General features: G+C 42.0%; 2 protein-coding genes across 5 annotated transcripts in view; one reads left to right on the top strand and one right to left on the bottom strand.

The window, feature by feature from the left end:
- eral1 (Era-like 12S mitochondrial rRNA chaperone 1) lies at positions 1-27,723 on the bottom strand. 3 transcript variants are annotated; one of them, XM_053442257.1, is made up of 12 exons: positions 27,525-27,723; positions 26,377-26,563; positions 6,128-6,286; positions 5,824-5,951; positions 5,654-5,731; positions 5,515-5,561; positions 5,357-5,418; positions 5,136-5,248; positions 4,306-4,611; positions 2,890-3,039; positions 2,355-2,435; positions 1-484 (listed from the first exon to the last, which is right to left on the bottom strand). In XM_053442257.1, exons 3-12 carry the CDS (start codon positions 6,195-6,197, stop codon positions 362-364), a joined length of 1,158 nt encoding a protein of 385 aa, XP_053298232.1. In that variant the 5' UTR covers positions 6,198-6,286; positions 26,377-26,563; positions 27,525-27,723; the 3' UTR covers positions 1-361. The 3 variants fall into 3 exon arrangements, with proteins under 3 accessions (XP_053298232.1, XP_053298233.1, XP_053298231.1); XM_053442258.1 differs by lacking the exon at positions 26,377-26,563; XM_053442256.1 differs by lacking the exons at positions 26,377-26,563; positions 27,525-27,723 and adding an exon at positions 8,070-8,313.
- Positions 12,728-27,881, top strand: part of fam222ba (family with sequence similarity 222 member Ba) — a 29,208-nt gene continuing 14,054 nt past the window's right edge. The window contains exon 1 of one of the 2 annotated variants that reach the window (XM_053442252.1): positions 12,728-12,860. The gene's annotated coding sequence lies outside the window, so the exon portion shown is untranslated. Of the gene's footprint in view, positions 12,861-27,317; positions 27,777-27,881 lie in introns of those variants that run through there. The other variant, XM_053442253.1, reaches the window with a different exon arrangement.

Raw genomic sequence — 27,881 nt, 5'->3', positions numbered from 1 at the left:
CATTTTTAACAAAAGTTTATTTTACAACAATAACGGTTTTATCACCTTTTCTACCACTGTTTATCAGATTATTTGTTTAATCTTGAATAAATAGGATTTATACGACTGCCTGACAGAATGCGGCTGATGCAAACGGCAAACTGTTTTTTAATTTATTTTCCTTAAAGAGTCAAGTTCAGTGGGAGCTCTGGGCTTGTGGATACAGTTTTTGCTGTCCCATGACTCCACCTCAGACTCATAAACAGGATTTTATCCTTCGCTTGACTCTTAACGTCTATCCTTTGTGGAGAAATCCAGCCTGATCCATCCCCACCTCTTCATCTCTTTAGGATTTCATAGCTCAAAGTCACTTCCATCCTCTTCACTTGCTCAGCTTGACCGAGAGCTTCAGCCTCACATCCCTCAGGTAGACCTGGCTCAGGTCCGCGCCCGCCTCTCGGGCGATCCGTGCTACCATCTGGCCAGCTGGGCCGATCACCATTGACTACAGACACAAGACACAGAGCACCAGTGAATGAACAGTGTCATTGGTTGTATTTTACTGCAGGAAGAACATTTGAAGAACATATTTTGGGATTTAAAAGGTTGGAAATTTTATAAATACAGTATACATATACGTTTTACTAAATTCAAGCTTAAGATTATGTAATGCATCCATATTAAAGGATGATGTCAAGCACCATGTCACCACAAACTACATTATATGGTAAAAGCCACAAAATATTAACTGTATTCATCCAAACTGCATTCAAAGATTAAAACATTTTTAAGAGAATGTTACACTAAAATGTCCATTTAAATTGTCCATCTCCTCAGAGAAAACCGAAGAAACATGTTTGTACAAGGAACTATTGATGAAGCAGATGAGATTTGAATCCTGTGGTCGGTCATCCCCCTGACTTCTAAAACTGTTTACACCTCTGGGGTTATTCCTCTGTTGAGTGAAAAAGCTGTAGAATGGTGCAGGCCTGACTCACTCACTCTCAGAGGTCGCTGGCCTTGAAACATTTCAGTGGCACAGATGTAGCTTCAAATATTCTTTGTCATCAAATATGTATGGTTAAGAAAAGCTGCTCAAATATTTACTAGTTTAAAACACAAAGAAAGAAGAGCCTCAAGGTATGTGAAAGGGGGGGGCAGCAAATAAATTCCCTGAAGCTTCACATGTCTTTTTCCCACTTCTCAGCCATATTGAATTGGTTTGATTAACACCAACGAGGCTCTGTTTTCATTTGCAGATTTGCTGTCTGTTAACAAGATTACACAAAAACTACTGAATCCATTTTCTTGAATCTTCCTGGAAGGATGAGGTATAGGCCACATTTGTTTATTTTGACACAGATCCGGACTAAGGGATGGATTCAGGATTTGTTTTCACTTTCTTTAACATAGCGAGATGGAGTTTTTTTTTTAACATTTTCAGTAATATCACATGAATCATTGATCTTGATGAAAGAATCATACACAATTAGGGAGCTGACATATACGATTTTGTGAATTTTGAGGCAGCTTGGTTGATTTAAGGGGACTTTTGAGCCTTGACAGAGGTATGTGCTCTACTGAGTGCAATTCTGGTTTGTGCTGCATTCACAGTACATCTGATGTGAACAAAATAACTTCTTAAGAGGAGAAATCATGTATCTGTTAGTTCTGATTGTGATAATAAGGGGCTTCATTTACACTTTTGCAGGATCTCTTGTTTGACATTGGCACTCAGGCAAAAAAGCGATGAAAACCTGAATTTGAATCTTACACATTGATTTTTGAATGTGTGAACAATGTGTGTCTTTCTGTTGTTTCTTCAAATGCAACAAAAATGTTAAATTTACCCACATTAAATATTAAATAGATGGATTAACCCCAGAGTGTTTCAGCAGCCAAACCTCATAAAAAACTAAAATGACCACCCTGCGGTCGTACGCCTCCGCCAACCAGGGCAGTTTCAGTTTACAAGCGTCAGATTTGAGATGACACGTTTAAGAGGCTGAGAACTTTTTTTGTGAGGCCACCATGACCTTGAGCTAGACCACTTAAATCCAATCAGTTTATAGGGTGTAAGGAAACATTTGTGCCAAATTTGAAAGGATTCTCCCAAGGAGTTCTTAAGATAACCCATTCACTAGGCAAATAATGTGGTTTGTTAGTTCACATTGGCTTGGACCTTTGACCTCTAAACTCCAATCAATTCGTTTTTCAGTCCAACTTAAAGTTTGTACCAAATAAAAAAAATCCTCCAATAGAAAACCAGAAAAAATAAGCTGCCTTTAGACATGCGCTGAACTGGCTGCCGCCGCACAGAGGCATAACAAAAACCTATTAAATAGGTGTGATAAAACAAGAGTTAATGTACTTACCATGTGAGATTCTTTCTTGGCATAAAGTTTCACTGAAATTTCCAGTTCACCATTTTCACCATCGTACCAGAGCTCAATAGCCTGAAAACAAAAACAGCCCAATATTAGCAATGGTTACGTTTCTCTGGCATCATAAGGTCACTGTTGGGCCTTGGCAGAGATATGCGCTCTCATTCATTTAAATTGATGTATTTGTTTGTCAGAAATCACTTTTCTTAACTAATAACATCTACTACAGTCTGACTTGGTGGTGTGATGCAGGAATGCAAGCAAGCAGAGGCAATAAATACACACCAACATGATAAGCAACATCATTGACAAAATGACAATAGTGCATATGAAAAGCAGGAGTGAAGCAGGTGGAGGTTGAGTTCAATAGCTGCATCAGTGCTCATGTCAGCACGTAGAGTGAAAGTGAGTATGAAGGGCTTTAAATAGGCCTTAGAATCCGAGCAGTGGGATGTGATAGGTGTTGTCATTTTGCTGTCAGCTCATTATCACATGTGCTGTGGAGGGTCCCTGCAGAATTACACACCTGTGTCATTGAATAAGGCACTTCCTGCGGCAGATACTCCAGAAGCTTCTCTCTGATGATGTTGGTGCAAACTTCCTCAGGACTCTGATCCGTCAGGACCTCACTGTGGTACTGCCACGACCCTGGCTTGGCGGCGACCATGAAGTAGCTCTAAAAGGATGAAATAAAAGCAAGGCAGACATTAGACTAATACAAGGAAATGAACGTAGATTGAAATTACCATAATATTTTAAAATCTTTATATTGAAAAACAGACAGTGCACTATAAAACATTTTTAGACGCACGGAATTGTTGAAGAAGAGAATAATTACTCACAAAAATAATCAACAATCGTTAGGTTTTATACATAGTACATACTATTTTACTGCTATAGCTTTAAGTTAAGATGTTTCATCCACAGATGCTCAGCTGAGGGTTCACCTGCCGTGCTGTTTCCAGTTATACGCTGCTCCAGCTCCGATAACTCTGTGCATCTTCCTTTCCCCTTGTATCCCTGCTTTAATGTTCTTTTCAATTTCTGTGATTTCTCAGTATGCACATAGCATTGCAGTCTCATGCCCTTTCATGGGCTTTTGCGAGGCGTTGGCGTATGCTAATTAGGGTAAACTAGGACGCCCTTTCAACTTATGAAGACATGTCATTCTTCAATGTAAGAACACAAATGCAAACAATTCTGCAGTTTAGGAACGCATCATGAATTTGACAGTTTTCTTTGGAAATTTCTCAAGACCAAATCGTAGACAATTCTTACAAAGATATTGGTTAATTAGGCCCATTGCGAATTACCTAATGCTTAATTAAAGCTACTGTCTCTGTCTATGCTTGTAAACTAAAAATGACAAACATGTACAAAGGTATTGTGTTGAAATCATGTGCAAGGGCAAAAAGTAAATTTGGTTTAATTGTGGCATTTAAGTATTCAGTTTGTGTTCTTATTGTCATTTGGAGATTTTTAACATTTATCTTGAATGTTTGCTATAGGTTGATATGCTTCTATCCAATATAATCTAGTGCAGAGGTGACGAGGTTAATGTTGTGTTCACATCCATCACGGTGGAAATTTCACCTGAAACGCACCACAACAAATGTTCCAAACACGATGCCCAAGGGTCTTGATGCAATCCGTGTCTAGACATGCCTTTGCATTGACTTTGTATGCAATCTTGAAGCAAGGGAGAAATGTTCAGTGCTTTGCATTGCTTTTTAGGACAATTGACCAGTGTGAGCACGAATCAGATTCTTGCAAAAAATCAATTCTGACTCTCCCAAACCTGAAACATCTTGCTGCGGGTAATATCACCATCACTTCCATCTGACATCAGACACATGGCCAGAGAGAAGCAGTGCCAGCCAGCACAATAATCATGTATTATGGCTCTGAAGGATGTTATATAGGCTTCACATCTAATCCGTACCTTCAGTGTCTCAACGTCCTCTTTGTCCAAAGAAGACAGCATGAAGACATCTTTGAAGTGAGGCCAGCCCTGCTGGCTCCTCAGCGCCTTGAGCTGCTCTTTGTTCAGTGTAGACTTTGGCTCACTGCTACCCTCGGGCCCTGCGATGTCCTCGTCAAGCGACAACTCTGAATCCCTCTCTGGCCTCTTTTCAGCCGATAGAGGCTTGATCACCGGCCTGACCCGCATTCTGCGTCCATTCACCACTCCGCATGTCAACTCTACTGTGCTCTCAAGCAGCTTGTCCTTCAATTTCACCAGGTCCACCTGAGAGAGAGAAGAGCATTAGTGAAGGCCTCTATAAGACAGTAAGAAAGTCTGGTGATACTCCACGCCAGATTTGCCCAATGAAAATACAACATTGAGCCACACAGTTGAACTGGGTAACATACACAATCCTGCTGCTGTAAATACTCTCTAAAGCACTAAACAGAAATAATTTTCTTTTTAAAGCATGAAACTATACAGTGTATGCTTTTATGTTTATCAAGACTAAAATCTTCAGTGGCAGCGAGTGGGTTTGGAGATCAAGACCACAGACAGGATGAGGAAGTATAATAGTATTTGAGACACAGACTTATACATTGTTTTGGGTCTTGTCATGGAATTGTTGAGATCACTTAGTATTCTGAATATTAATATCTTGTCCTTTAACTTCAGTTCTAATACAACATTTTGATCCTTTTAATAATAATAATAGTAATATTAATAATAATACATATATAAAGCAGATGAAAGTTTGCGTGTCTGTAGATGTGAGAGCTTCCTATGACAGTGTGAGGCCAGCATACCTTATTGAGGACCAGGACTGCTGGGATGTCTGGGTGCTGGGCCAGACATTTGAGCACCTCAAAGTCAAGTGTCCTGCTCATCCATCTGTCTGCCACATCCACCACCACGACCACTGGAAGAGTTCCCATTATAAACCTTTGAAACTAAGCACTATGTTCCACTTAAACGTTTAATCCATGACACAAAAGTACAAATGGCTGAGCATAAGAAAATAAAATACTCAGGTCAGCTTCTTTGACTGTGTTCCAGGGATCCACAAGCAAAGACTTCTCGAGCTGATGTCTGTGGAAACAGAGGGTTCATTCAAACATTACACTGTATTATAATACACTATGGAGACTACAGCTTTTAAATAATGGTGACAATCTACTAAATCACCTTTTAACCTTTGAAGGAGTGGTGAGACCAGGAGTGTCCAGTAAAATCTATAAAAATATAACATATGAATGTTTTGACTGAAGTATTTGGCTTTCAAATGACATTACAGGCATCAGAAGAGAGGTGGGAAAGCTCTTACTATCTGTGTATCATCCTCTGTGAGGACGCCCAAAGCACGTGCCCGTGTCGTGTGTACTTTTTTGGACACAGCAAACACCTTGGAGAAATGAAAACTGCATTTAACAAATGCCAGTAAGACAGATACATTAGAAAGTGGGTTATTAAAACAGAGCCAGTTAAGACAGCTACCTTTGTGCGAAGGAGCTGGTTTGTCAACGTAGACTTCCCAGCATTCGGGGCACCTAATATCGCCACTTTCAAAACCTTTGAGTTGTCAGGCTGATCTGGAGGCCTCAGGAGCAAAGACAGTTGTTCACCTGGAAAAAAAACAAAAGGGCAATTAGCCATTAGACGGGCAGTAAAAGTGAATGTGACTGCAGTAAAAACAGGAATGAGAACATGAGAGTGGTGGGAGGATGACGCCAGCACTATTTGGGCCAGAATGATTAGATGAGTTGATGGATGTAAATCTCTGAGGCAGTGGTCTGGTTACCGCTGTCCGGCGGAACTGATGCTGGGAGGCGATAAAAGCTGCCATCTGCTTCTGCTGCTTTGCCTTTCATCAGTCTATTGAGAAACGCCTCTGATGTAATAAAACAGGCAGGCGTGAAGATAAATCCATTCCTCCCTCCTCTGCTGCAGGCGGCATTTCCTGTAAAGACATCGACATATCCATCACTTCACTGCCAGCAGGGCTGCCAGGTAACTGACTGATTGTGTTTACCTGAATGTTAAACTGACACAGTATTATTATGCATTCATAAGCTCTCTGCCAAAAGTGTATATCATGCCATACAATTTATCACAGAAACACCTCCTTGCAACTAAGTATTTGGGTTTTGTGCAAACTGAGGAGCCTTTAGAAGTCAAATAAAATGTGCTATAAATATTGTACAATTTTAATAGCACCCCTTAAAAGCTACCCTGTGGACTTTTAGTCCAATGGTTGGGCTACAGCGTTGTTTTCACAAGTGGGCCCCTGTTTTGTTAGTATTGTGAAAGACATTGTGGCAGTATAATTTCCTTCTCTCCAGCTGTTTTTACACTTTACTGCTGATGAATTGTAAGTTGTGGTAACATGCCGACAGAGACAGTAAACAAGTACGACTGAAAACATGGATGTAAACAACTCATAACTTTCATTTGTCAATATCAGCTATGCAAATGATTTATGAGGAGTTGATTTGTTTGACCTTCAGGATTCAGCCAGTGCATTTTGGTGGGAGATGCTGAATGTAAAAACGTTTGTATGATCACCATGTTGCTTTACAGAAAATAACCAATAATATTGATTAGTCATTTATGAAGAAGAAATGTCAAACTTTTGCTAGATCCAATTTTTCAAATGTAAGCTAAATTACATTATCAAATAAAACTACATATCATTGAGGTTTGGACTGTTGGATGTAGCGTAGGAGATTTAATTAAATTTTAATAACAACCTCCAGAAATATTTTAAGACATAATAGTAATGAAAAAATCTACCCCTCCACTGAAAAATAGAGATTATATAAATATTTAAACATTATTAATATAACAGCAGGTTAATGAGCTGTCGCCTACTTAACTCATTCCCAGTGTACGTGACCTGGAGGCTTAAGCGCATTAAAGTAAAACAGTCCTGTGAAGGACAAAGTCTGCAATTATTTTACTTAGGTAAAAGAACAAAGATGTACTCAAGTAAAAGTATTACATTCACTTTTTTATTTGAATAAGAGTAAGTAACCACTTGCTACATAGATACTGTAAGTATGAAAAGCAACAGTACTACATCATTATGGTAGAGTCTCAACATTTTAAGTGATTCTTCTTCACCATTAATGATGCTACTGCAGGAGGCGGGGACTAATGTTACCTGTACGCTCTAATTAGGCCAATAGGTCAATTTCACTCAATAATTTCTTTAAAAAATACATTAAAAGTAATGTACTTCGTTATGTGTCAGAACTCTACTTAGGTAAAAGTAATACACAGCCGTGGGGGGACTTAATCACTTCAAAAAGTTTCATTAAATCTCGTGTTTTAATTATGTGTATTAAATGATGCCTTTAAAGAAAATAGGTTACTAGTATTCACATTTGTTTGTGTTGCCTTGTCATTCAGAGAAGTCACAGGTGTAAATGTAACATTGACCAATGGAAAACTGCTACTTTCCCCCCCGAGTGTTGTAATTTGTTATGTTTATAACATAAAAATGTCTCCTTGCTCAGTCAGAGTGAACACAGGCTTTAATGGGGAATATTAAAACCATCATATCAGAATCATAGAGGAGCAGACCGGTGCTTCTCTCAGAGCTTCATCCCTTCAAACCTCACTGTATTTTCCCCCTTCAGTAACCACGCCACGCTTTACTGGAGACCCACTCTGTTTCCTTGGTGAAATGAACAAATATAGCAGATATGAATGAGGAGAAACCCCGTCACTTTGTCACTGACCCGCTGTGAGGAACCATGACGCACTTCCCTGTCGAGCAGACACGAGGGGTCGTGTGCACAGGACCCCGGCGTCTCTGACAACCCGAGAACACGCTCTCAGATACATGAGCTTTATTAGATCCTGAAGTTCTCCCGCCGATGTGATGGTGTTTATCCTGTCTGAGCTGAGACTCCCTGTTTACGTTCACATTGCCTACAGGGTGACACCATGTTGTTTTGATCAACGACAAACGACTTCCGCAACTAGGAGTGTCCTCACTGAAGTGTGTGTGAAGTCTCCAGCGCCCCCTGGCGCCCGGAGGAACCCAGTTTGAAATGTATCTTCTCTGACATGACTTGATTTAGGTCTATTTACATTTACGTTGTTAGTGTTTACCCAGTGCTCCTGTCTGGACTGATACACAAAGACTGCACCAGGAGATAAGGCCTCCGTTTCTAAATCAGAAATGACAGATCAGGGTCTAAGGGACCTCAAAGCGATTGCATAAGAGCAAAGATGGAAATATATATAAGAAGAAAGCTTAAGAAAGAGTTGGACATTCAATTTATAAAGAAACTAGCAGGGAGAGGAGGTTATTAAAGAGGAAATGGCTTCAGATTTAAAAACCACTATGTCAATTATAATAATAAACAAACGTTATTACATTATATTTCACTGTACCCAAGGACGTCTTCCAATACATCATAGTCAAACACATGAATAATTGAAGTCAAATAAAACTTTCAATCAGATTAAAAGATACAAAGACCTATCAATAACAAGATTAATATACATTTACATGTGTATTCATTTGTTAAATAATCACAAGCTCATCACAACGCAGATACCTCTGCCCCATGTGAGCTACTCACAGTTCAAAATGGAGGAAAGTGCTCCAAAGCAGGTTTTGGCTGCGTTGATTTTCTTCCGATTACTTTATGAGGGATGGCGAGTTTACAACCACAAATCAGATTGCACTGTGAAGTCTTTTTTTTCCCCTCTCGTCCCTTGAGCACACACAGCAGAGATTATTCCTGAGGGGGCTTGAAACTCTGTTGTGACAATGGTGTTCAGGATGTATCGAGCATGCAGATTATTCTCTCATGGTCACACCCTATGATTATTCAGCACTGATTTACAATGACAAGCTCATTTGACTTGAAAAGCATTAAGTCCGTGAGGTTAATCATCAGTGCAAAAGGACACAGTTTGCATATTGATTGATTACTGTTACATGTTGTTTTCATTCTGTACGGCAAAGACAGGCAGAACAGATGTCTCCCCACAGTCCATCAAACATGCCGGCTGTTTGTTAGTCCTCGAGGACTTGCCCGGGGCGGAACAAACACCTCCACTGGGGAGGATGATGAAGGATATCAGGTAGCTCACAATCTGTCATCATCTATCTAAAAGCTCTGTAGCAATGGAAGGGCAACAAAAATGGAGCTTTTAGCAGACACTTACTGCCGAATTCCAATTGAACCAGAAACAAAAAGGATATTTTAGGATCAGTAATGTTTGAACTTTCTCTCTATCTGCCTCCCTCCCACTCTCTCCCTCTCAAATTCATTCAAGGCCTTTTCTCCCTTCGGGCTTTCCTCACATGGCCATTTCACGTGGGAGTGTATCAGAGTTCTTTCTATGACTGCATTAACTTTGGCCTTCAGAAAGAGCTCTCTGTACAAAAAAAGACAAAAAGGCTTCGCCTGCAGACCATTTAATCATAAGCCGTAGCCCACTTTGCCATTTGAAGTGCACTTGCCAGTGAGATTCAACATGGTGTTATGGAAGACCTTTCTGTGTGTGCTGCAGTTCAGTGCCCTAATCAATCTTGTTTGGTAAAATTCAAACAGAACACAATGTATTGATAGAGAATAGATCAAATCACCCTGAATATGCAGATTTATTTTCTCCGCAGGTGATGTCAGGGTGCTTCCTCTCTTGTTGATTTGCTAACAGTTGGAATTAGAAATGCAGGAAACTGGCAGCTTCTCCACTAATAAGAAGAATTGCTGCTCACAAGGAATAACAAAGTCCATGGAATAAGAAGCACGAGCCATGGGGCATGTCAACGGGGAGCAGAGGTGGGGGAAAAAACAACAATCTGTCAGTGTGTCAGAGCATCCATCACTCCATCACTGCTGATTGCTGTGAGAGGCGTGATGCTGCACAGCTGGCTGACTGTCTATAAAACAGCCGAAACTTATTTAATGCTGAGCAGTCCCAACACAGATATGTTATTTGGGAAGTACCCCACTGATTAATGAATGGATGGATGAAATGTTAACATCTGGCAAATGAGAAAGTGGTGAGATTTTAACTGTTGCGTGATGCCCTGAAGGTCCCCCAAGGTCCCTAAATCCAGCAATCACTTCTCTATATGTTCTTGTTCAGGCTGGTTTTTTTTAAGAGGTGATTTAGCTCCAAAACTACCCATGTAGGTCACACTGATGCACTGATTGTACAATCTCTCTCTCAGTGGGGGAGATGAAGGGGGAAAAAAACTTTTATTCATTCTCGACTTGCAATCGATGGGACTTGTCTGTGAAGTGGATCAATAATGCCTCCCTTTGAAATCATCAATCACGTCAGTGGTGAATTTAAAAAGCGTAATTAGGAACAGCGTTCTTAAACATCCTCTATTGACATCTTCTTTGGTATGGAGAAAGACACCATTCTGCATCATTAACTTTGTATTATTGCCTGATGGTGCCTGCTGCTGCTACTTCCCCACCTGCTGAACTCAGAGCGCTGTGTGTGATTGGGCTTTCAGACCAAATTCTCCTCTCTTTCACTCGCTGATAGGGGAAGTGAAGCTTGCAGGCTTAAATTGGCTGGAGTATTTTAATAGGCCCGGTCCAAACTGGAACCCAGGCTACAGAGTTATCCTTCACCGTGATGTATTTCAGAAATGTTTGCAGAGTTGAACATGTGTAATCTTCTACCTAATCAATTTTTTCGATGCTTTTGTGCAGGTTCTGACATGACATTACATGTCCATGGGCACACATTCGCAAGCCTTCCCGTAACTAGCCACAGTCTTCTGTGTTGTCCATCTGTCTCTCTCTGGTAATAAAACGGTATCAATACTGTGGAGAGGGCAGGTGGGCGATTGTAATGGAGTAATTTATTTCAGTTGTCACAGAAATATAAGTCTTTGATTAGGGAGCCATACACATCAGGCTCCACAAATAGAACCTTTCATCAAATCACAAAGCATGTGACATTATTGACCGTGAAGTCTTCTCTCCGGGTTTAACCTTCCCCGCAAGATGCATAATACAGCGTGTTAAGGGCACAATGACACAAAATCCTAGCACAACGTGACTCCAGGCAAATAGTGTGCCAAATAGTAATAATGACTATTATATCTGGACCAGTGAGAAGCACAAACAAGCTGTTATTTTCAAGGCAAATGGAGAAATATTGATTATCAATATCAAATGACAAACTGGGGGTGTAAGACCTTTGTGATCATGGCTGGTGGCTTGAAAACCTTAGTTTTCTGTTCACCCATATTAGCCCAATATATAGGCTATATCCCCCTTATTTGATGGTACCACACTGATAGGATCTTTTTATTTGCTTAGGATCCAAAACCATGGCCAACAGTGCAGTACAATGAAAATTAATTCAGTGTTGTTTGTGGAATCACACCTTCCTGACAACACAGTGAATTAATTGACTTAGGCTCCATGTTGGGTTGTATATAGGATGTTTGCAAATTGTCATATAATATTTTGTAGGTACATTTTTAATTTCTATAGCAACTACAGCTGCACAAACAGTATTATCCTTTGAACTATAGTTAAATTCCAATTTGCATTAAGTAAATACATTATTTTAGGTTCTTGGGTTAGCTTTCACTACTGTTCACATTTAATGCAAACACAGTTGAGCCACCCTCCCCATATTAAACATTTTTGTTATTTCACATATTACATTTTTTACATTTTACTAGCTTCTCCCACAGAGCTTGTCAACCAACCTTGAAGAACATGTATTTTACACACTACTACTACTAATACTACTACTACTACTACTACTACTACTACAACTAATACTATTTTATTGAATTTAATTCAACTTACATATTGAGGTTGAGACTTTAGAAATTGTACAGAAACACTTCCCACAATGAGTAAGCACTTTTGCGACTGAGGGGAGAAAAACTTCCTCATTAACTACTACAACTACCACTAGTACTTCTACTACTACTACTACTACTAGCACTACTTCTACTACTACAACTAATCTTCTACTAGACTTGACAATAGGTGTGAATGTAAGTGAATGTTTCCAGCTCCCCCGGCAACAAATAGTAATAATAACAATACCAATAATAAAATAATAATATAGATAATGATAATAATAAAGATAGCACAATAGCAACAACAATAATCATCATCATCATCATCATCATCATCATCATCATCATCACTTTATTGTTTCATCATTTATTGTTTCTTTATATTGCACCCAAAACAAAGGTACATATTTCCTCATAGTTTGACATTAAACAACGGTCACTGTGATTTAATATAAATATCTGTCTTGATTAATTTCTCTTTTTTCTCCTCCCTCTCTCACAAATATTTAAGCGTCCAATCAGATCTCTCGCTGACGGTCCCTTTAAATCCCTCGCCAGCCCCAGCGCAGTCTGGAACCGTCCCAGTCAGTGCGCATGCGCGGAAAGTTGCTGCCGCAGACAGCAGCAGTGATTCGGCAGCGCAGGGCAACGGGAGAAAACCAGTTCGTTTTTAAACCATGGCGACGCACTAAACGATGCCTTCCGCTGAGGTGAACGGAGAGTAAGTAGACGCATGTTAATAACTCGCCCGTCGCCCAGTGCTGTGTGACATCCTCTCAAACGGCGCCATTAATGTCGGGAAAGGTTGAGAAGGCAACAATGGGACTGTGTATGTTTCAGTCTGGCTAGGTTAGCTAGCCGGGAGCCTGGGCAGTCAGCTGGCACACTGGCAACATGCAGGTTCACAGCCACCACACTGCTCCTCTGTACTGTCTCTGTCCGTGCCTGGCTCCTATGAGTCAACATCATTTTCTGCAGGCGCTAAATCAGCCACACTCGTGTTTAAAGCTCATGTCAACTGAATGAAACTGGTCTTGTGTTGCTGAGATGGTTGGCTTGTAGTTTATTTGCAATATGACAACAAGCAGTGAGGCTTATGTGTGGCTCCGTTTCCCTGCCAAATCATCCTCATGATTATAAATCCTCATCAGGGTCATTATCGCTAACGTGATGCAGAGGAATCAGGGCATCCTCTCCTGGCTGTGGCTTGAAGTTGTTAGTGTGGTTTATCTCTTCGCTATTCCTGGCTTTTAAAGTCTAGTGTAGCTGTCACTAAGTTGTCTCCCACTGCTCGTATCGGGACCTTGCGTGCATCGGTCCACATTTGGTGTCAGTCGTCTACACAGCCCTGATCCAGATGTTGTGGCCGCCTCTGCAAATAGCGCCCCTCATCGCATCGCAGCGCCGCGGGGGGAATTGTTTCGCACCTGCAGAGGCGAAGTGTTAAAGGTGATAACAAAAGGTTGACGTCACCGGGCTCGTCCTGATCCTGCCGCACAACCTCGACCACTGAGGAGCAGCAGCAGGAGGAGGTGGAGGAGAGCAGCGATATTTTTCTTTTAACCATAACGTCTTATGGTCCGTGTCTGGAAGGAAAAGGTCTATCTCTGATCAAATTTCGGGTATCCTAAGGGTGCACTTAACTAATGGGATACTATCGATGACCCCCCCTCTCCCCCTCTCCCCCTCTCCTCCGAGCCTGATCTTGACACGGCGGAATGTTAATGTTCCCCGAGCCTGTCCGTGTTGTGTTTGGCCGGTCCCGAGTCTGGCTTTATCACTGTAGTCGCTCTGTAATGACATGGAGCCTGACGAATATGATTAAAAAGAGGTCGGCTATTAAGCTACACCTCTGTGACTGACTGTGACTTGACTATGGATGTGAACAGCTGTGATCTGCACATGGTAAGATGATTACACTGGAATCTAATGTTTGTCCACATCTGCATGACAATTTTGATGTTTGAAACAGATTCTCTAAATGTAAAAAAAAGCCATTAAAGTCTCTTTACAATAATAACCATGTTTAGTTTATGTGAGCAGGTGAAGTCTGCCCACTGATATCCTGATCTCACTCAAGCAGCAGCCTGACATTACTTGCCCAAAAAGTGCAGCTTTGCAACGCAGCTTTCCTCCCCTACATTTTTTCTGAGGAGCAGATAATTAAATTTCAGACCATGTTGTCTGGGAAACTCGGGCCCCTCGACTCTCTGCAATTATCGTGTAGTAGAAGGAATCCTTTTTGCATTGAGGTGCTATGTTTCCCAGCAAAATGAAGATTAATTAGGTCTTAGGAGCAAATGACTGTAAGGCTTCTCCCCATCTGTAAAATGCAGTTAGCCTCTAATGACAGGAATCAGACTGACACCTAGATGAATGAAAGTGAAATGCTTCACAGACGCTGGGAGATAGTGTGATGCAAAGGTTAATAGCTTATGACAGTGCATGTTGTCTTTATATTTTGTGCAGCTAAAGCTTAGTGCTGAAAGTAAAAGTTTGGCTTATGTACAAAGTGAATGTCTGTGTGTGGAAAAGAAGATCTGTGTGGTTGCTGTTACATAAAGACAGCCGAATAAGCCCCAAATGCCAGAAGCACCTACTTGACTTGTTTGTCATGCTGGTCAGCATTGTTGAAAATTACAGTGTTTCACCAAATGGAAATACCACTTGAATGCATGTGTTAATTAGATCCCTGCTCAGCGTTTCAAAGTGTCTGAGCTCCTCTGTCCATGAGTCATGTGCTGACTCTTTGACCTGTCACCACAAACCAAGAGTCTTTGCCGAGGGCCGAACTGACAGGAAAGCAAGTTGTCTTGGATTTTTCGGTCAGCCACTGACAAATATGTGGGATCAAATATTGATTTACATCGCAGGCAGAGGAGAGTAATTTCCTTTTAAATACTTGTGGAGTATCTCTGCTGCTTTAGCCTCCCAGTCTGCAGTCACCAGTGGATGAGGTTATTTTCTGTTGCAGAAAATACATATTGTAGACCACATACGTACGGTGAGTGGAAACTTTGAACTAGGGTGGTGAGTGGAGTAGGGTGTGACTGTAATATGCACACTCACATAATTTTCTAGAGGCTAATCTTACTTGAAATCTTACTTGCAGTGATTACAGGTTTCACAGAGTAAAATCAATCACCGTGAGCTCCTCACTCTAAAGCCCAGATGTTTAGTGTTTCAGTAGGACAGCCAAACGGTCTGATTCCAAACATTAGCCTTGTTTCAGACAGAGACGGAAGAGGATAACATCAAAGCTCTGCTTTATTTCTTTGAGACTTCAGAGCAGACTATGAATAACAGATCACTAGGTACAAAGAGTGAACCAGAGAACTTGAGCAGCTTTTATGTTTCAGCTGTTGTTGGGATTCACAGGGAGCTCATTAAAACACATTGATTAGTAACAGTCCTGATTCTGTGATTGTTGACTGTGAAATGGCTCGGCTAACCAGCATATTTTTGATGCAATGACTCTGCGCTGCAATGAGCCAATTGGCTGATGTTGATTTTAGTTTATTCAGAAGCCAGTCATTTGATGTAGCATTTTATACACAATACTCAAATTGGAAATGCGTAACGGTGCATTCTCCCCAGTGTGATACTTTTGTTCCTTTCATATTCCAGCGGGAGCCCTGTGTATGTTAAATCTCATGCAGGTGTTGTCTGTGAAGTTTATGTGCAGAGCGGATTTGTCTTTTCCTCTCACTGGTTGTTTTACATGAAATAATCAATTTGCTGCACAAGGCTGGGTGGGTACACTTGCCCCTTTCCCTAGCTGGACAGCAGATCAAAGATTGCCCAGGTACTAACGATCTGCCAACCGGCTCCACCTTCTAGTCCTCCAGTCACCAGTGCAGATGTCACTCTACACACACCCACTCAGCCACCCACCATTTGGAGAGACTGTCTATGAGGCCACCCAGTGCCTTCTCTGCTGTATGAGTGTGGTTCCAGACAGGGAGCAGATGTTTGGTAGCCTTTGTGTGAGTGGGCAAAGTCAGGAGACACAGTGTGAGGGTTAAACGTAGGTTAGAGCTGCGGTCACATGATACATCCAGATCAGGTGTTTAGGACACCATGAGCAACTTCTGGATACCTCTGAAAACAAGGGACTGACCTGCAGGGCTTATGCTGTGGGTCAGCTGTTACATGGTATTTAGTTTGGTTCACATGGTTTGTTTTATGTCGTGCCAAATAACTACAGGCAATGGGGCTGATTTGATGATATATATTGTGTCTTTGTTTGCTACATTTCTGTGTTCTTCATGGCTTTTTTTGTATGGATTTGCATGTTAGCCGGAAGGTCCAATTAGGGCAAAAAGCCTCACTCTTGCTCGGTAGTTTGCGTAATCAGAAAATCAAAGCCTTAAGCCAGGTAGTGCTGCAAACTGATGTTACAAAAACTAGGACCAAAGGGCTTTTTGAAATTGTTGTTTTGAGTTTGAGCGCAATCAGGGAAGGATCTGAGCCTCCTGGTGACATTCATGACATGAGCAGCAGTCACAGCGGCAGAAGAAACCGGGCTTAGTTTAGGACCGCATCTGTCTGATCAGGCTTGTTGGAGGCACCAGAGACAACAGGGTTGTTTATCAACCTTCATCTCACAGGAACAGCAGAAGAGCACAGCAGATACTGTTATCTGTTTACGACACAAGATAAGGCCGTCTCAATCGGATCACTGACCCTCCACACAAAATATCCACCCCAATACCAAGCCTTCAGCAGTAAGAGCCTGCCAGACGAGTCCCATATCACTCTTAAGTCATCCTAATAGATGCCATTAGCATGTCCGCGGTTATTGCCGCAGTTTTCCAATGTCCATGCCAACTGAACATATCTGGGCATCATTAGCCACCAACAGAAAGGCTCAGAGTCTGACCCGGGCAATGGGGTCAGAGAGAATGCCACAACAAAGCACCAGTAAAGCTGTGGGGGATATCGAGTGGCGGGGATAGAGGGAGAGTGAACTGGAAGTGTCATAGTTGGCGCAGACATAAGATAGGACTAAGCTACCAGAGGATTAGAGAGGGAGGAGATGTAAAGTGCTGTGGGCTAATTGGGCTTTATTTTTAATATTTCCGAGGGTTCATTAGAGACTAAATTGTTGAAGGATTTCAGTGCTGGCTGAAGTCCGAGGGCCTTTTCGGCACAAGCCTCACAACCTTAATAATGGCAGATCGTTTTTAATAGCAAACCAGTCTTGTCATTGACACAGGGTACGATGTCTGTTATGACACAATATTATATTTTTATCTCTGAGAATTTCAGTCATGTTAAATGGTATTGTGTTAAATGTATTTACCATTCATGCTTCTAAGCCCAGTTGTCTGAGCTTCTCTCCGGCAATAAGAATATAATGGCATTAATGTGCTTTGGATATTTAAAGTCCCATTTCATTTTTTATTATTCTTGCCAAAAGAGTAGCTGTGTGAAATTGGTAGAAAAACTCTACTTTTTGTTCTTTGTAAACTTAAACAGGACATAGTAGCCCAGATGATGGAGTTTACGATATATCTCTCCCAAACGATAAAGCAGCCAGTGTCCTCGAAACTCTGGGTGCTAAGAGCTGTGCTGGGGAGGGATGGAGGCTGAGCTGAGAGAGCTGCTGAGGGGAGCGGTCAGCGCAAGGCACTTTGTCATGACCCTCCTCAGTTTATCATCAGTTGCAGCACTTCTCTAGGCCTCAGTGTGTGGGTGTGTTCTTTTCTGTGTGCATCCAGTGTACCGGAGAGCGAGCGGGGCTCTTTGTAACCTTCTAACCCTCTGGTCCTGTTTGCAGCCATTGTTTGCCAGAGTGAATGGTATCTCCGTGTTTTGAAAAGTAACCAGATGACATTCTTCCTGTTGTTCAAAAGGGCCCAGGGTTATGTTGTGAAAAGCGTCTGAAAGGATGGGCTAGGACTGTGACCTTCGGAGGCTAATCTCTGGCATGCCATTCACTGCCTGTTTAAAGCAAATGCAGACCTTTCTCTCTGATAGCAGTGTTCAAAGTCAAACAAGGCGAAATGTTCTTAGATTTTTTTAAAGTTAAACACTCCAAAACCGTCAAGTTAGTTTTTTCATCGAACCTCATGCCATCCAGGAGCTACAGGGTTTCTCATAGATGCTTTACTGAATCGTAATTCCAGACGGGCAGTGTGTCTGACACCTACATTGTCCAAACAATTTCTCCAGCCTGTGACTGAGCCGTCTGTACACAGACCTGTGGCATCAGCAGCCCCTCTGTGCTGCATGCTGAAATATCGTCACTGCTGTGAAAGCAGAGGGGATGAATTAGTGAGAGGGTAAACACCGGTACAGATCTCAAACTAGCTTATGTTGTTTATATCTCCTCCTCTCTGTTGTATTTGCTGTCTTCAGCTGGCTGCGTTTCCTGGAATGTGCAGAGATGCAGTTGTCGCTCTGCGGGGGGATGTTGGCTGTAATCACAGTTCATAGTTCAGCTCTGTCGTCAGACTCGTCCGATCAACAATCAGACATTATTCTCCTGAACTAGGTGACCACACTTGACATCATTGTCTTTGTACATTGAGATAATCTTAAAATTTTTACCATTAAGATTGTTGACTGCAAAACTGATGTATATACTTTTTTTCACTCTGGGACTTGTATCTTCAACTTTGAACCACAACTGTTACATTCCTGCTCAACCTTTAAATCATTATACAATGCAGTAGGATAATTACTCTGCAAATGACTCTGAAAACCCCCTTCACCAGATGCTTTAGTTTATGAGAACAAGTCTTTACCATTAGCCAGTTCAAGGGGATTTGCTTTTCTGCACTTTAGAATACACTTAACTGGCATTGAGCTGTTTTTGTGCCTGTCTGAATGATCTCTAAGCGCTGTGTACGGCTTCCTGTGTTAGCTCTGTGCCACCTGTATGGCCTTAAAAATGGGGTCAGACCTTTTGCTGGAGTCTGTTGTTCTGGGCGCCCATTTTTTGGAGCCAGTTGTGCTGGGAAAAGAGAACCTGTCAGGTTTTTAAAGCCTCTTTTGTCAAACATCTCTCAACAGTTAATGATTGGCATATCTCCTGCCATTTCCCCCTTTTGTTTCGCGGCCATTGAGTTTGAGAGCAAATCACGAAATTGACCATTACGCGGGATGTGTTCGCAGCCTGTGTGTATGTGTGCGTGTGCATGCATAAAAATGCGAGGTTGTTTACAAAGGAAGCATTGAATTAGAAAAGGAAAATGTCAACTTTTATCATCTTACTGCACAACCATTTTGCATTAGTCAGAAAATATCCCCTGAAGTGGTGTAACATCCGCAGAATGAGATTGAGATAGAGAGGGAGACGGGGTGGGGGCAGAGGAAGAAGGGTGGGCCATGATTTGAAAGGCATACTTGAAAGTACTCGTGTGTAAAGAGTCCTGAGGCAGGTCATGTTGCCGTGTGACAGAGAAGCATTCGTCTTGCCGCGTATCTGACGTCCCAGGGTCTCATTGCGAGGGTTTGCCTGCTCTGCGTGTCGGCTTTCTGTAATTAATAGCCGGTAGCCCCCTCTCCCCCATCAAGGGACCAGGTGCTGCTTAGATCTGCCCTGGCATGGAGAGACACGCTGCTGGTGCGTTCCACTGTTATTTGGGCAAAACCCAAAGATGTCAGCAACATCTCTCTCACTTAAAACACCTCAGCTGAGTGTGTACATATCAACACACAGTCTTAGACCCATAACAAAGAAAGGTATAATCATTACTCTGAATTTGAATGGTCCACTGCTGATGGATAGCTTGCTGGTAAAAGATGTGGTTCATTTAGTCTACTTTGTGTCAAGCACCATTGTGCTCATGTCCTGTGCTGTTTAGCAGGGCTCGCGGCCCTGACAGATTGCCGTCCCGATGGGGAGATTTACCCAGCCAGCACCGCCTATGGCACTGACACCATCATTAGGCTTTGATCAGCTGCAGTCTGCAAGGAGAAGAAGAGAGAGTAATATTCTTGATCTAATTACTAGGAGACATTTCAGGCGGTGTAATGTGTGATTTAACCTCTTGTCAGAGGCTATAAAAGGAAGCTGGGTTAATCTTCCTGGCAACCTCTTTTCCACGCAGGGGAGAGTGCCTTAAAATTTCCATTTCCCATGAACTGGTAAAAAAGCCAGTGACATGCTACTGAAGACTTGAAATCTCTTTCAATGCAGGAGTTTATAGACCTCTAAATGTTAGAAACAGCTTCTTTATAGGAACTCGGGTGCGCTGTCCAGAGAGTTGCAAGTAAAGAACGCTGTACATTGGATTTCTTAATGCTCTCTGTATCCCTCATTCTTTCTCTTGCTCTCTCGTTCTTTTCTTTCTCACAGTCACCCTCCAAACACTCTAATATGATGACTACAGGAGACCTAAATGAACAAATAGATTGGAAGTGCAATGGAGGGGCTTGGGTTAATCAGTCATACATAGTTAAACAATTCTTTGGACATAAGGGATTAGTCTTGCCTATATTGAGTTCATCAGAGCCCTTTCTCCCCAGCGCTGGGCTTTTAAGGCCAAGGGCCATGGCTTCCCTGGCTCCTTGGAGCACCACACACGCACCCCTCAGCATGCTCTGTTGCCGCTGAATGACCCACAACTCTCCTCTCCCTTTGTTACCAAGCACAATTGGAATGATGGATTAGAAAATTAAATGCAGACCTTCTATTCATGGCCACCAAGGCGCAAAGTCTCATTTACTAGATCTCTGAAAAAAACTTTCTTGAAAATGGTTTCCAGGTTCACTCTACTTCTTCGCACTCCTCCAGAATGACTGTGTATTTCACCTTAAAAACATTTGAGAAGAAAACAGCTCAGTGACTCTTTGTCAACGTAAAGGGCGCTCTGTATCTTGTTTTTACAGGATGACTTCCTGAGTATTTTCCTCCCTCTTTTATTACTGAGTGCTGATCACACTGATAGGAATTGGCCCTGATATGATGATTCGTAGTGTTGGTAAGCTCGGTACTCGGCTAGAACCAGCCTGAACCTGCTGTACGCTACCTGTGTCCCCTCCATGTTCCCGAGAGCAGAGCATTTACCCTGTTGATCCACAGATTAAACTGACCTTCTTGACCCATTTTCCCTTTTAAATACCATCCTGTCTTTTCACAGTTTTGATTTATTAGATAATAGGTTTTCAGTCACTAATATGGTAGTAGATACTATAAAGTGTGGTTTTACATTTTTTACGTTATTTACATTTATGTAGCACTCGTTTAAACCTGTAGTTGTAATAGTTGTTTTAGTGATGGTATCTAATTCCTCATGTCAGGGCAGCAAACCAAGGTTAACATTTTTCACAGTATGTCTTCCATTTCTTATTTAGTTGACCTTAAACGATTAGTGTATTAGTCCATTAGTTGATCAATAGACATTTTTATTTTGATAATTGAGTTTTTACACTGGTGATCTCCCCAGGTTGTACGCACCACTTGCTCAGTGTCCACCTGGATTGGCTCCATCTCCCCCTTACAACCCTCAAAGTATAAGTAGTATAGGTTAATAGATATCTGGATAATTGATTATTTGTTAAAATACTTCATGAAATTAAAATCTTTGGGTTGTTTCCTATTGGTCAGATAAATCAAGTCATCTGCCATCGTCACCTCGAGCTTTAGGCACTGCAACATAACATCAATGATTGATTAATCAATTATTTTAAATTTGTCACAGCTTTGTAATATGGTATTTAAAAATTGATGATTTATCTTCTAATATCTATAATTTGAATCATATAGTGATACTTTCTTAATATTATGTCTACATTAGTAATAACTCCACAGAGAAATCTAAAAAGCTAATACTTTCAAGTGTAGGCACTTTGACATGTTACTTTCCCAAGTTATGGAGAGTTTGTGATTATTTCCAAATCATAACATTGTTTCTGGGTGCTTTTCAGCTTCCCTGTTATAGAGGACTCATTTATCTTGTTGTTTTCCTTTTTCAGTGCAGTGCAACTTTAAATCTGTATTTCAAAGTTCAGTTTTTAAGCCCAGGTCTCACATTTTCCCACACTAAGCAGTTAACACAGGCCCCTGCTATCTCTCGCCCCCTCTGCCCCACAGTCCCTCCTACAGTGCAGTGTGGAGGGGGAGTTGCCGTGCTCTGTAGAGACCCCAATTAGCAAGACTAGCCGGCCCGCTGAAGGTCACTCCCCAAGCTTTGGTGTGAACGAAAAAGAGGAGGGCTGGGCCGGTCAGAGGCAGCTCAGAGACTGATGGGGCTGCGACTCTCAGTCGGGCCCAGGAGTTCTCACACAATAACCACACTTTCTTAACAGCAACAGCAGTTAGCATATTCTACATTTTTGCATTGCACAGTGTTGGCAAAAAAGTTGCACAGGATTTTGTTTAAAGGTCAAGTGTTCTCGGCAGACTGTCATAGTATATTGTGACCATATCAGAGGGATCCATTTGTCATTAGCTCCAAAGTCCCCTACTTCATCAGCCCGTGTCTGGTGACGGCTATCTCGGCCTGATTGATAGCTCTGTCCTTCTTGAAGGAACGGGGGTCGATTGCAAAAAATTTGCTGCTGGATGCATTAATGCAGCGTTCAATGGCATAGACCTTTGAGCATGCCTCATCAGTCTTGAATCATTGGACGGCCGCAGGAGATCTGTATGAGCGGGCATGATACAAGAAAGTGAGGCAGAGAGAGAGGGCGATAGGAAAAAGGGTTTTTATCAGTTGGGCTAACTCTATAACTCATATGACTATCTCACTGCGACAGACAAGACGAATAGATTGAATATTTTGATTTAAGCTTTATGTATTCAGCACCATCCACTCCACACACACACTCGGTTACTATGAATATTTTGTTAAAGATTAATTTTCCGCGTCACCTTATCAGTTCAGATCTGCAGAATCCAGTGCAGAATTCAATCAGGCCTAAACCTGTTATGTTTGTATATTATAGATGTTAGAAAAGATATACATCCACATTGTATAAACATGAATAAATGAAATACATTTTCTATGCAACGTTGCTACTATGATTGTTCAATCCAGTTATTTGCACTGAGACAAAACTTTTAGTACAATCATTATTGAATTAGTTTAAAACTGGCATGAATCTTTTGTTTAAATTTGGAAGAATAAGATGAAGTCACAATTGGATGCTACTTTTTGGTTCTCTTTTTTGATACCAAAGGTTTGTTGGAGGGAAATTCTGAACAGATTTAAAATCCATCTAAACTGGCTTTTAAAACTGTCACCAGAGGCCTTTAGCTTGTGGGTGTACAACTGCATTGAAATCTCAAAATATCAGAGCCCTTTTATTAATGATGCAAACTAATCTGCTGATTTTGTAATGTGATAATCACAAGACAGTTCTGTGACATTTGGCCTCTTTGCTTTGGTATGGGTGCTGTTGTGATCGCTTTTGTTTATTGAACCAGTACCTGTGTAGGCGTAACAAAATTCTGGTGCCATGACAACACCAGTGCACACCAACAGTGTGTGTAGGCTGACAGTCAGACAGGCGGACAGACGGAGGGCCCAGCGAGCCTGGCAGGGCCAGATGTTCCCATGCAGGCACGGACGTGAGATGTTTGCTACGCCAGGGCCTGTGTTTGCCTGCCTCTCCACAGAGTCACAGGCTGGCTGCCCGTTGCCCTGAGCCTGTGTCTGCTGGGGGAAAGAGCCGGGGATGGAGACTTAATCACATATACACAGGAGATGAAGAAGAGACAGCAAATGTCTTATGTGTCGCCAGAAGCCAAAGGAACAAATCTCACACAGGCCTGTCCAGTGGAGAAGGATCTCTTTTATTCCTTGGCTGGTCTGTATGTGCGAAGGAGACTCGTTTGGTCTCGCTGGAGGACAGGCTGAATGTCAGAGCTGCCACGAAGGCGGCTGACCTTACCAACCTTCCATAGGCCCGGGATGGAAACAGATCAGCTTTTATTGAGCACATTCACAGCAGGGTTTGGAGTCAGTATGAAGGGTTTGTTTTGGACTTGTGTGGCTGCTGCACGTCTCTATGTAAGTTCTGTGCATCACATCCAGGCATGTATCATAATCCAATCTTACTAACTGAACCAACTTAGTTAAGTTGAATCTCAGTGAGAATTTTTTTCTCTGCCGTGCATGTCACCGGACCTTTTTATAAACCAACATAAGAAATAATAAGGTAATACAATTAAGGATGATACTGTGTTTCATGAAAGCTATTTTGGCTGCCAGTGTTAATAAATTATAGAGTGGCCCTTAAATATTGAAGTTATTAATTGAATTTTAACAGATGTATATAGATGAAACACTTTACTTAATTACGGCACAAAACATTTTATTGTGTCTAAACCAGCACTATGTAACATTTGAGCAGTATGGCAACATAAAATAAGAAGACTAACAGTTAATAAAGTAGCGTCTTTAGTACAGAATAATAAAAGGTTGAGATGTTTGAGTTCTCCTGCAGAGTTGGACCAGGCATGAGTCTAATTAAGCCTTTTTCTTTATGTGTGTGGGAATGTATTGGTGTATATATACAGCTCGTATGGAAGAGAGGGCAGTTAGTATAATGGCACAGTGGATAAATCTCTCACAGCAGGCCAATACTGTGCAACACTGGAAGCTGGTTTTTGTACGTTAAGCCCTTTTAGGATGATTTGCGAGAGTCAGCGGTTGCACCGTTCTGCCGAGCAGAGCATCCACCCCTCCCCACACCCACCCCTCCCTTTTAAACAGGCCAGCCACACGCGCAAACAGGCCAGGTTAATGCTAGGTCACTGATATGAGTCTGGGTGGGACAAATATACTGAGAGACAAATCTTTTTTTTTTCTTCTTTGTTTAACACAGAATATATGTCAATAAGAAGGTAATGGAAGTGGAATTTTTCCTGCAAGGCATTATAACTGGTGATTGTAGCTTGTGTAGTTTCCTATGCATATATATGAGTATAAATATATACGTGAGTGTGTGCGAGAGAGGGAGAGGTGGGGAAACAGCTGCATTGATTTGATTTTGTTTGCTGAGTACTCAGAGCAGAAATGTAAGCTGTGGGAACACCTGGAGGTTGGGGAAAATGGGAGAAGAAGTGGTGGTGGTGTCATCTCTGCTATTGGCTCTGTACCAAGCACACACACACACACACACATACACGCACACACACAAACACACCATACATACACACACACACACACACACACACACACACACACACACACACACACACACCCTTCTGTGTGTGAGGGTAGCCTGGGTACCCAATCAGTAGCACTTAACAAAGCTTTCCTCTTTCTCTCTTTAATCGCAGGCTCAATTTGTCACTGGGGTGTCCAATTTCTGATAAGCGCTTTGACTGAGAGAGGCGAGGTGGGTGTGGGGGAAGAACACAAAATGGATGCACCTGCTAACAAATGAAATCAAACCACTCCATCTTCATTTCCCCTTTTTATGCCAGCTGGAACAATGCTGCTGCGCTTTAGCTCTCAGCACATTGAGTTATTTCCCGTTAACCAGGCAGACGGCCTGGCTGACTTACAGTCAAATGATTAGAGAGAGCTCAGAAATCTGCTTTTTAAAGTTTTAAAGTCTTAAAGGCACAGTTCACCGGAAAAATGTCAATTGACGCATTACCTACTCACCACTTTGCCGATGGAGGGGTGGGTAAAGCTTTTGGAGTCTCAAGGTAACCACTTATTCGGATGTAATAAAACAGCAGAAAAAAACTAAACATGCCTCCATACTGCTCGTGTGGTGTCATCCAGGTGTCCGCAGGCCCTGACATTCATACTGCATTTCACATTAATTAGCTATATAATTGCATTTCGCGGAATGTGAAGATGGAATAAAATTTGCACGGTTGTTCAGAATACATTTTCAGTACATATATCTTTGCACCAGATCAGATCAATACAAGCTCATATGTTAGTTCAGGTTTCACCACACCTTTTTGTGATTTTAATAACCGAGCTTTCACACAGCCAGCTGCCTTGAATCTGATGGAGTGTTTTATGCACATTCAGGCACACACATAGTTTGCAGTATTAGTTTAGTATCTGTCTGTGTATCTGTGTTGGTTTAGTGCCATTCTAGTCCTGTATCAAACCCCAGAGTCTGGTATTTGACACAGCATTATGTGACTCGGCACATTGTTGTCTGGTGTGATATGGGGGATATGTGACGATAACAGAGGTGGTGGCACCATTGAGGAGATGAAAGCAGCAGCTTTGCTCTCATATGTATGAGTGCCGTTTCTGTGGTGGCTCGAGTTTCTCCAGAAGATAAAGACTCTTTTCTCTGGTGCTTACCTGCATTCCTGTGCTTCTCAAGAGTTTATCTGCTGTTGTCATCAAAAGCACCGGGCTTATGTAGTGTGGGTATAGAGGGTTGGCAATGTTGATCCTCTGGTCCAAACTGGTGGGTTGACTAATGGTTAGCCACCTCAGTCCAGGCTGAAATATCTCTACCAGTTTGTGCAGATATTCATGGTCCCCACTGGATGGAAATTAATTTTAAAGGTTTCTTAAGTTATCCAGTAAATATTTCAAAATGTAATGGATATGGGCACAGTATTGATGGCACCTATTTGATGTATTCAGATTATTTGGGTGAGCCCCAGCGTTTTTATGTAGCATGAGGTTTACATTGTCAGTTTGATGGATTGCCATAAAAAAGTTAAAAAATTGTTTACCTCAGGATGAACTGTAACAACTTTGTTGATCCCTTGGTGGATCCCTGCAAATGTTAGCATTCTAACACTAAACACAGTGAGCTTAAGTGGTGAGCACCGTGACCTGCATGTTAGCTTGCTGATGTCAGTGTTTATTTGTGCTATAGCGTCACTAGTATGGCTGTGTCCTCTTGACATTTGGTTCTACTGTCAGCCTTTTTTTTACCTGCAGTGTTAAGTAAGAACAGGCCCAGCCTCCAACCAATGTCATGAATGATTTCATGTGCTAATGGTTGATTGTTTGAGATTGTGAGTAAATCCAATCCAGTCTTTAGAGCTCCTCTGTGGGATCTTTGCTCTTTCCTTTCACTTCATGTCAGATCTTTTTTCTGTCTCTTTCAAGTGGTTCAAGAGTGTCACATATGAGATGAGGCAGTTTTTTCCCTCACTGAGGCACGCCCAGCGTCTGGCTGCACTCTGGATGCATTTTCAGCAGATAAATAAATAACTGCGCTGGCGCCCCTCACTTTGGATCCTCTCTATTTTGGCAGGCCATCCACCCTGCATTTTCTATCAGGTGTAAACATGTCTGTCAGATGGCACAGCCAGGGACCCCGGCATTTTGGCATTCATGAGGCCACGCCGTGTGGTGCTGCGAGCACTTTCTGTCTGCCCGCCTGACCTTGGCCAGGCTTTACATGACTGAGCACACTTAGTTCTACCTTACACATTTGTAGGGCTCTTTGGGAGGCCTAGTGGGCTTAAGTGGCTGTTAGTGAAACTGACCCCGAGTTGAAGAATGGCCCTTGGCTCGCTGTCCTCAAAGCGCTGATGTGGTGGACGGGTAATGAGCATGACAAAGCTCTGGCAGAGATAGCCAGGCCTGGCCAGGACACTCACTTCCTGATATCTTCTCATCCTCTCATCTCACCACCATTACTGTCATCTTCTCCACTGTGAGCAGCCATGGACTTCATCCAAGAGGGCGGGCCACTGGCCTCCAAACTGCTGATGTGAAGACAAGAGAGGGGATATGAGGTCAGTCTGATAAGAAGGGGCCTCATACCTTCAAAGGGAGCTTCCTTCTCTTAGTTTCATGGTACACATCTGCTATAAGAGCCTGTGTTTTCACTGTTTGGGGAA

This window comes from Pleuronectes platessa, chromosome 15, assembly GCF_947347685.1.
Source record: "Pleuronectes platessa chromosome 15, fPlePla1.1, whole genome shotgun sequence".
In the NCBI taxonomy this organism is placed as follows: domain Eukaryota; kingdom Metazoa; phylum Chordata; class Actinopteri; order Pleuronectiformes; family Pleuronectidae; genus Pleuronectes; species Pleuronectes platessa.
This window is presented reverse-complemented; position numbering and strand designations above follow the sequence as displayed.

What these genes read in the sequence shown, in the direction of transcription:
- eral1 (XM_053442256.1), bottom strand. Translation starts at nt 8,175, where the DNA reads ATGTATCTGAGAGCGTGTTCTCGGGTTGTCAGAGACGCCGGGGTCCTG. An exon ending in ACCAGCTCCTTCGCACAAAG is followed by an intron (nt 5,732 to 5,823) that starts GTAGCTGTCTTA and finishes CATTTCTCCAAG; the next exon opens with GTGTTTGCTGTGTCCAAAAA. An exon ending in TGCCTTATTCAATGACACAG is followed by an intron (nt 2,436 to 2,889) that starts GTGTGTAATTCT and finishes TTTTGTTTTCAG; the next exon opens with GCTATTGAGCTCTGGTACGA.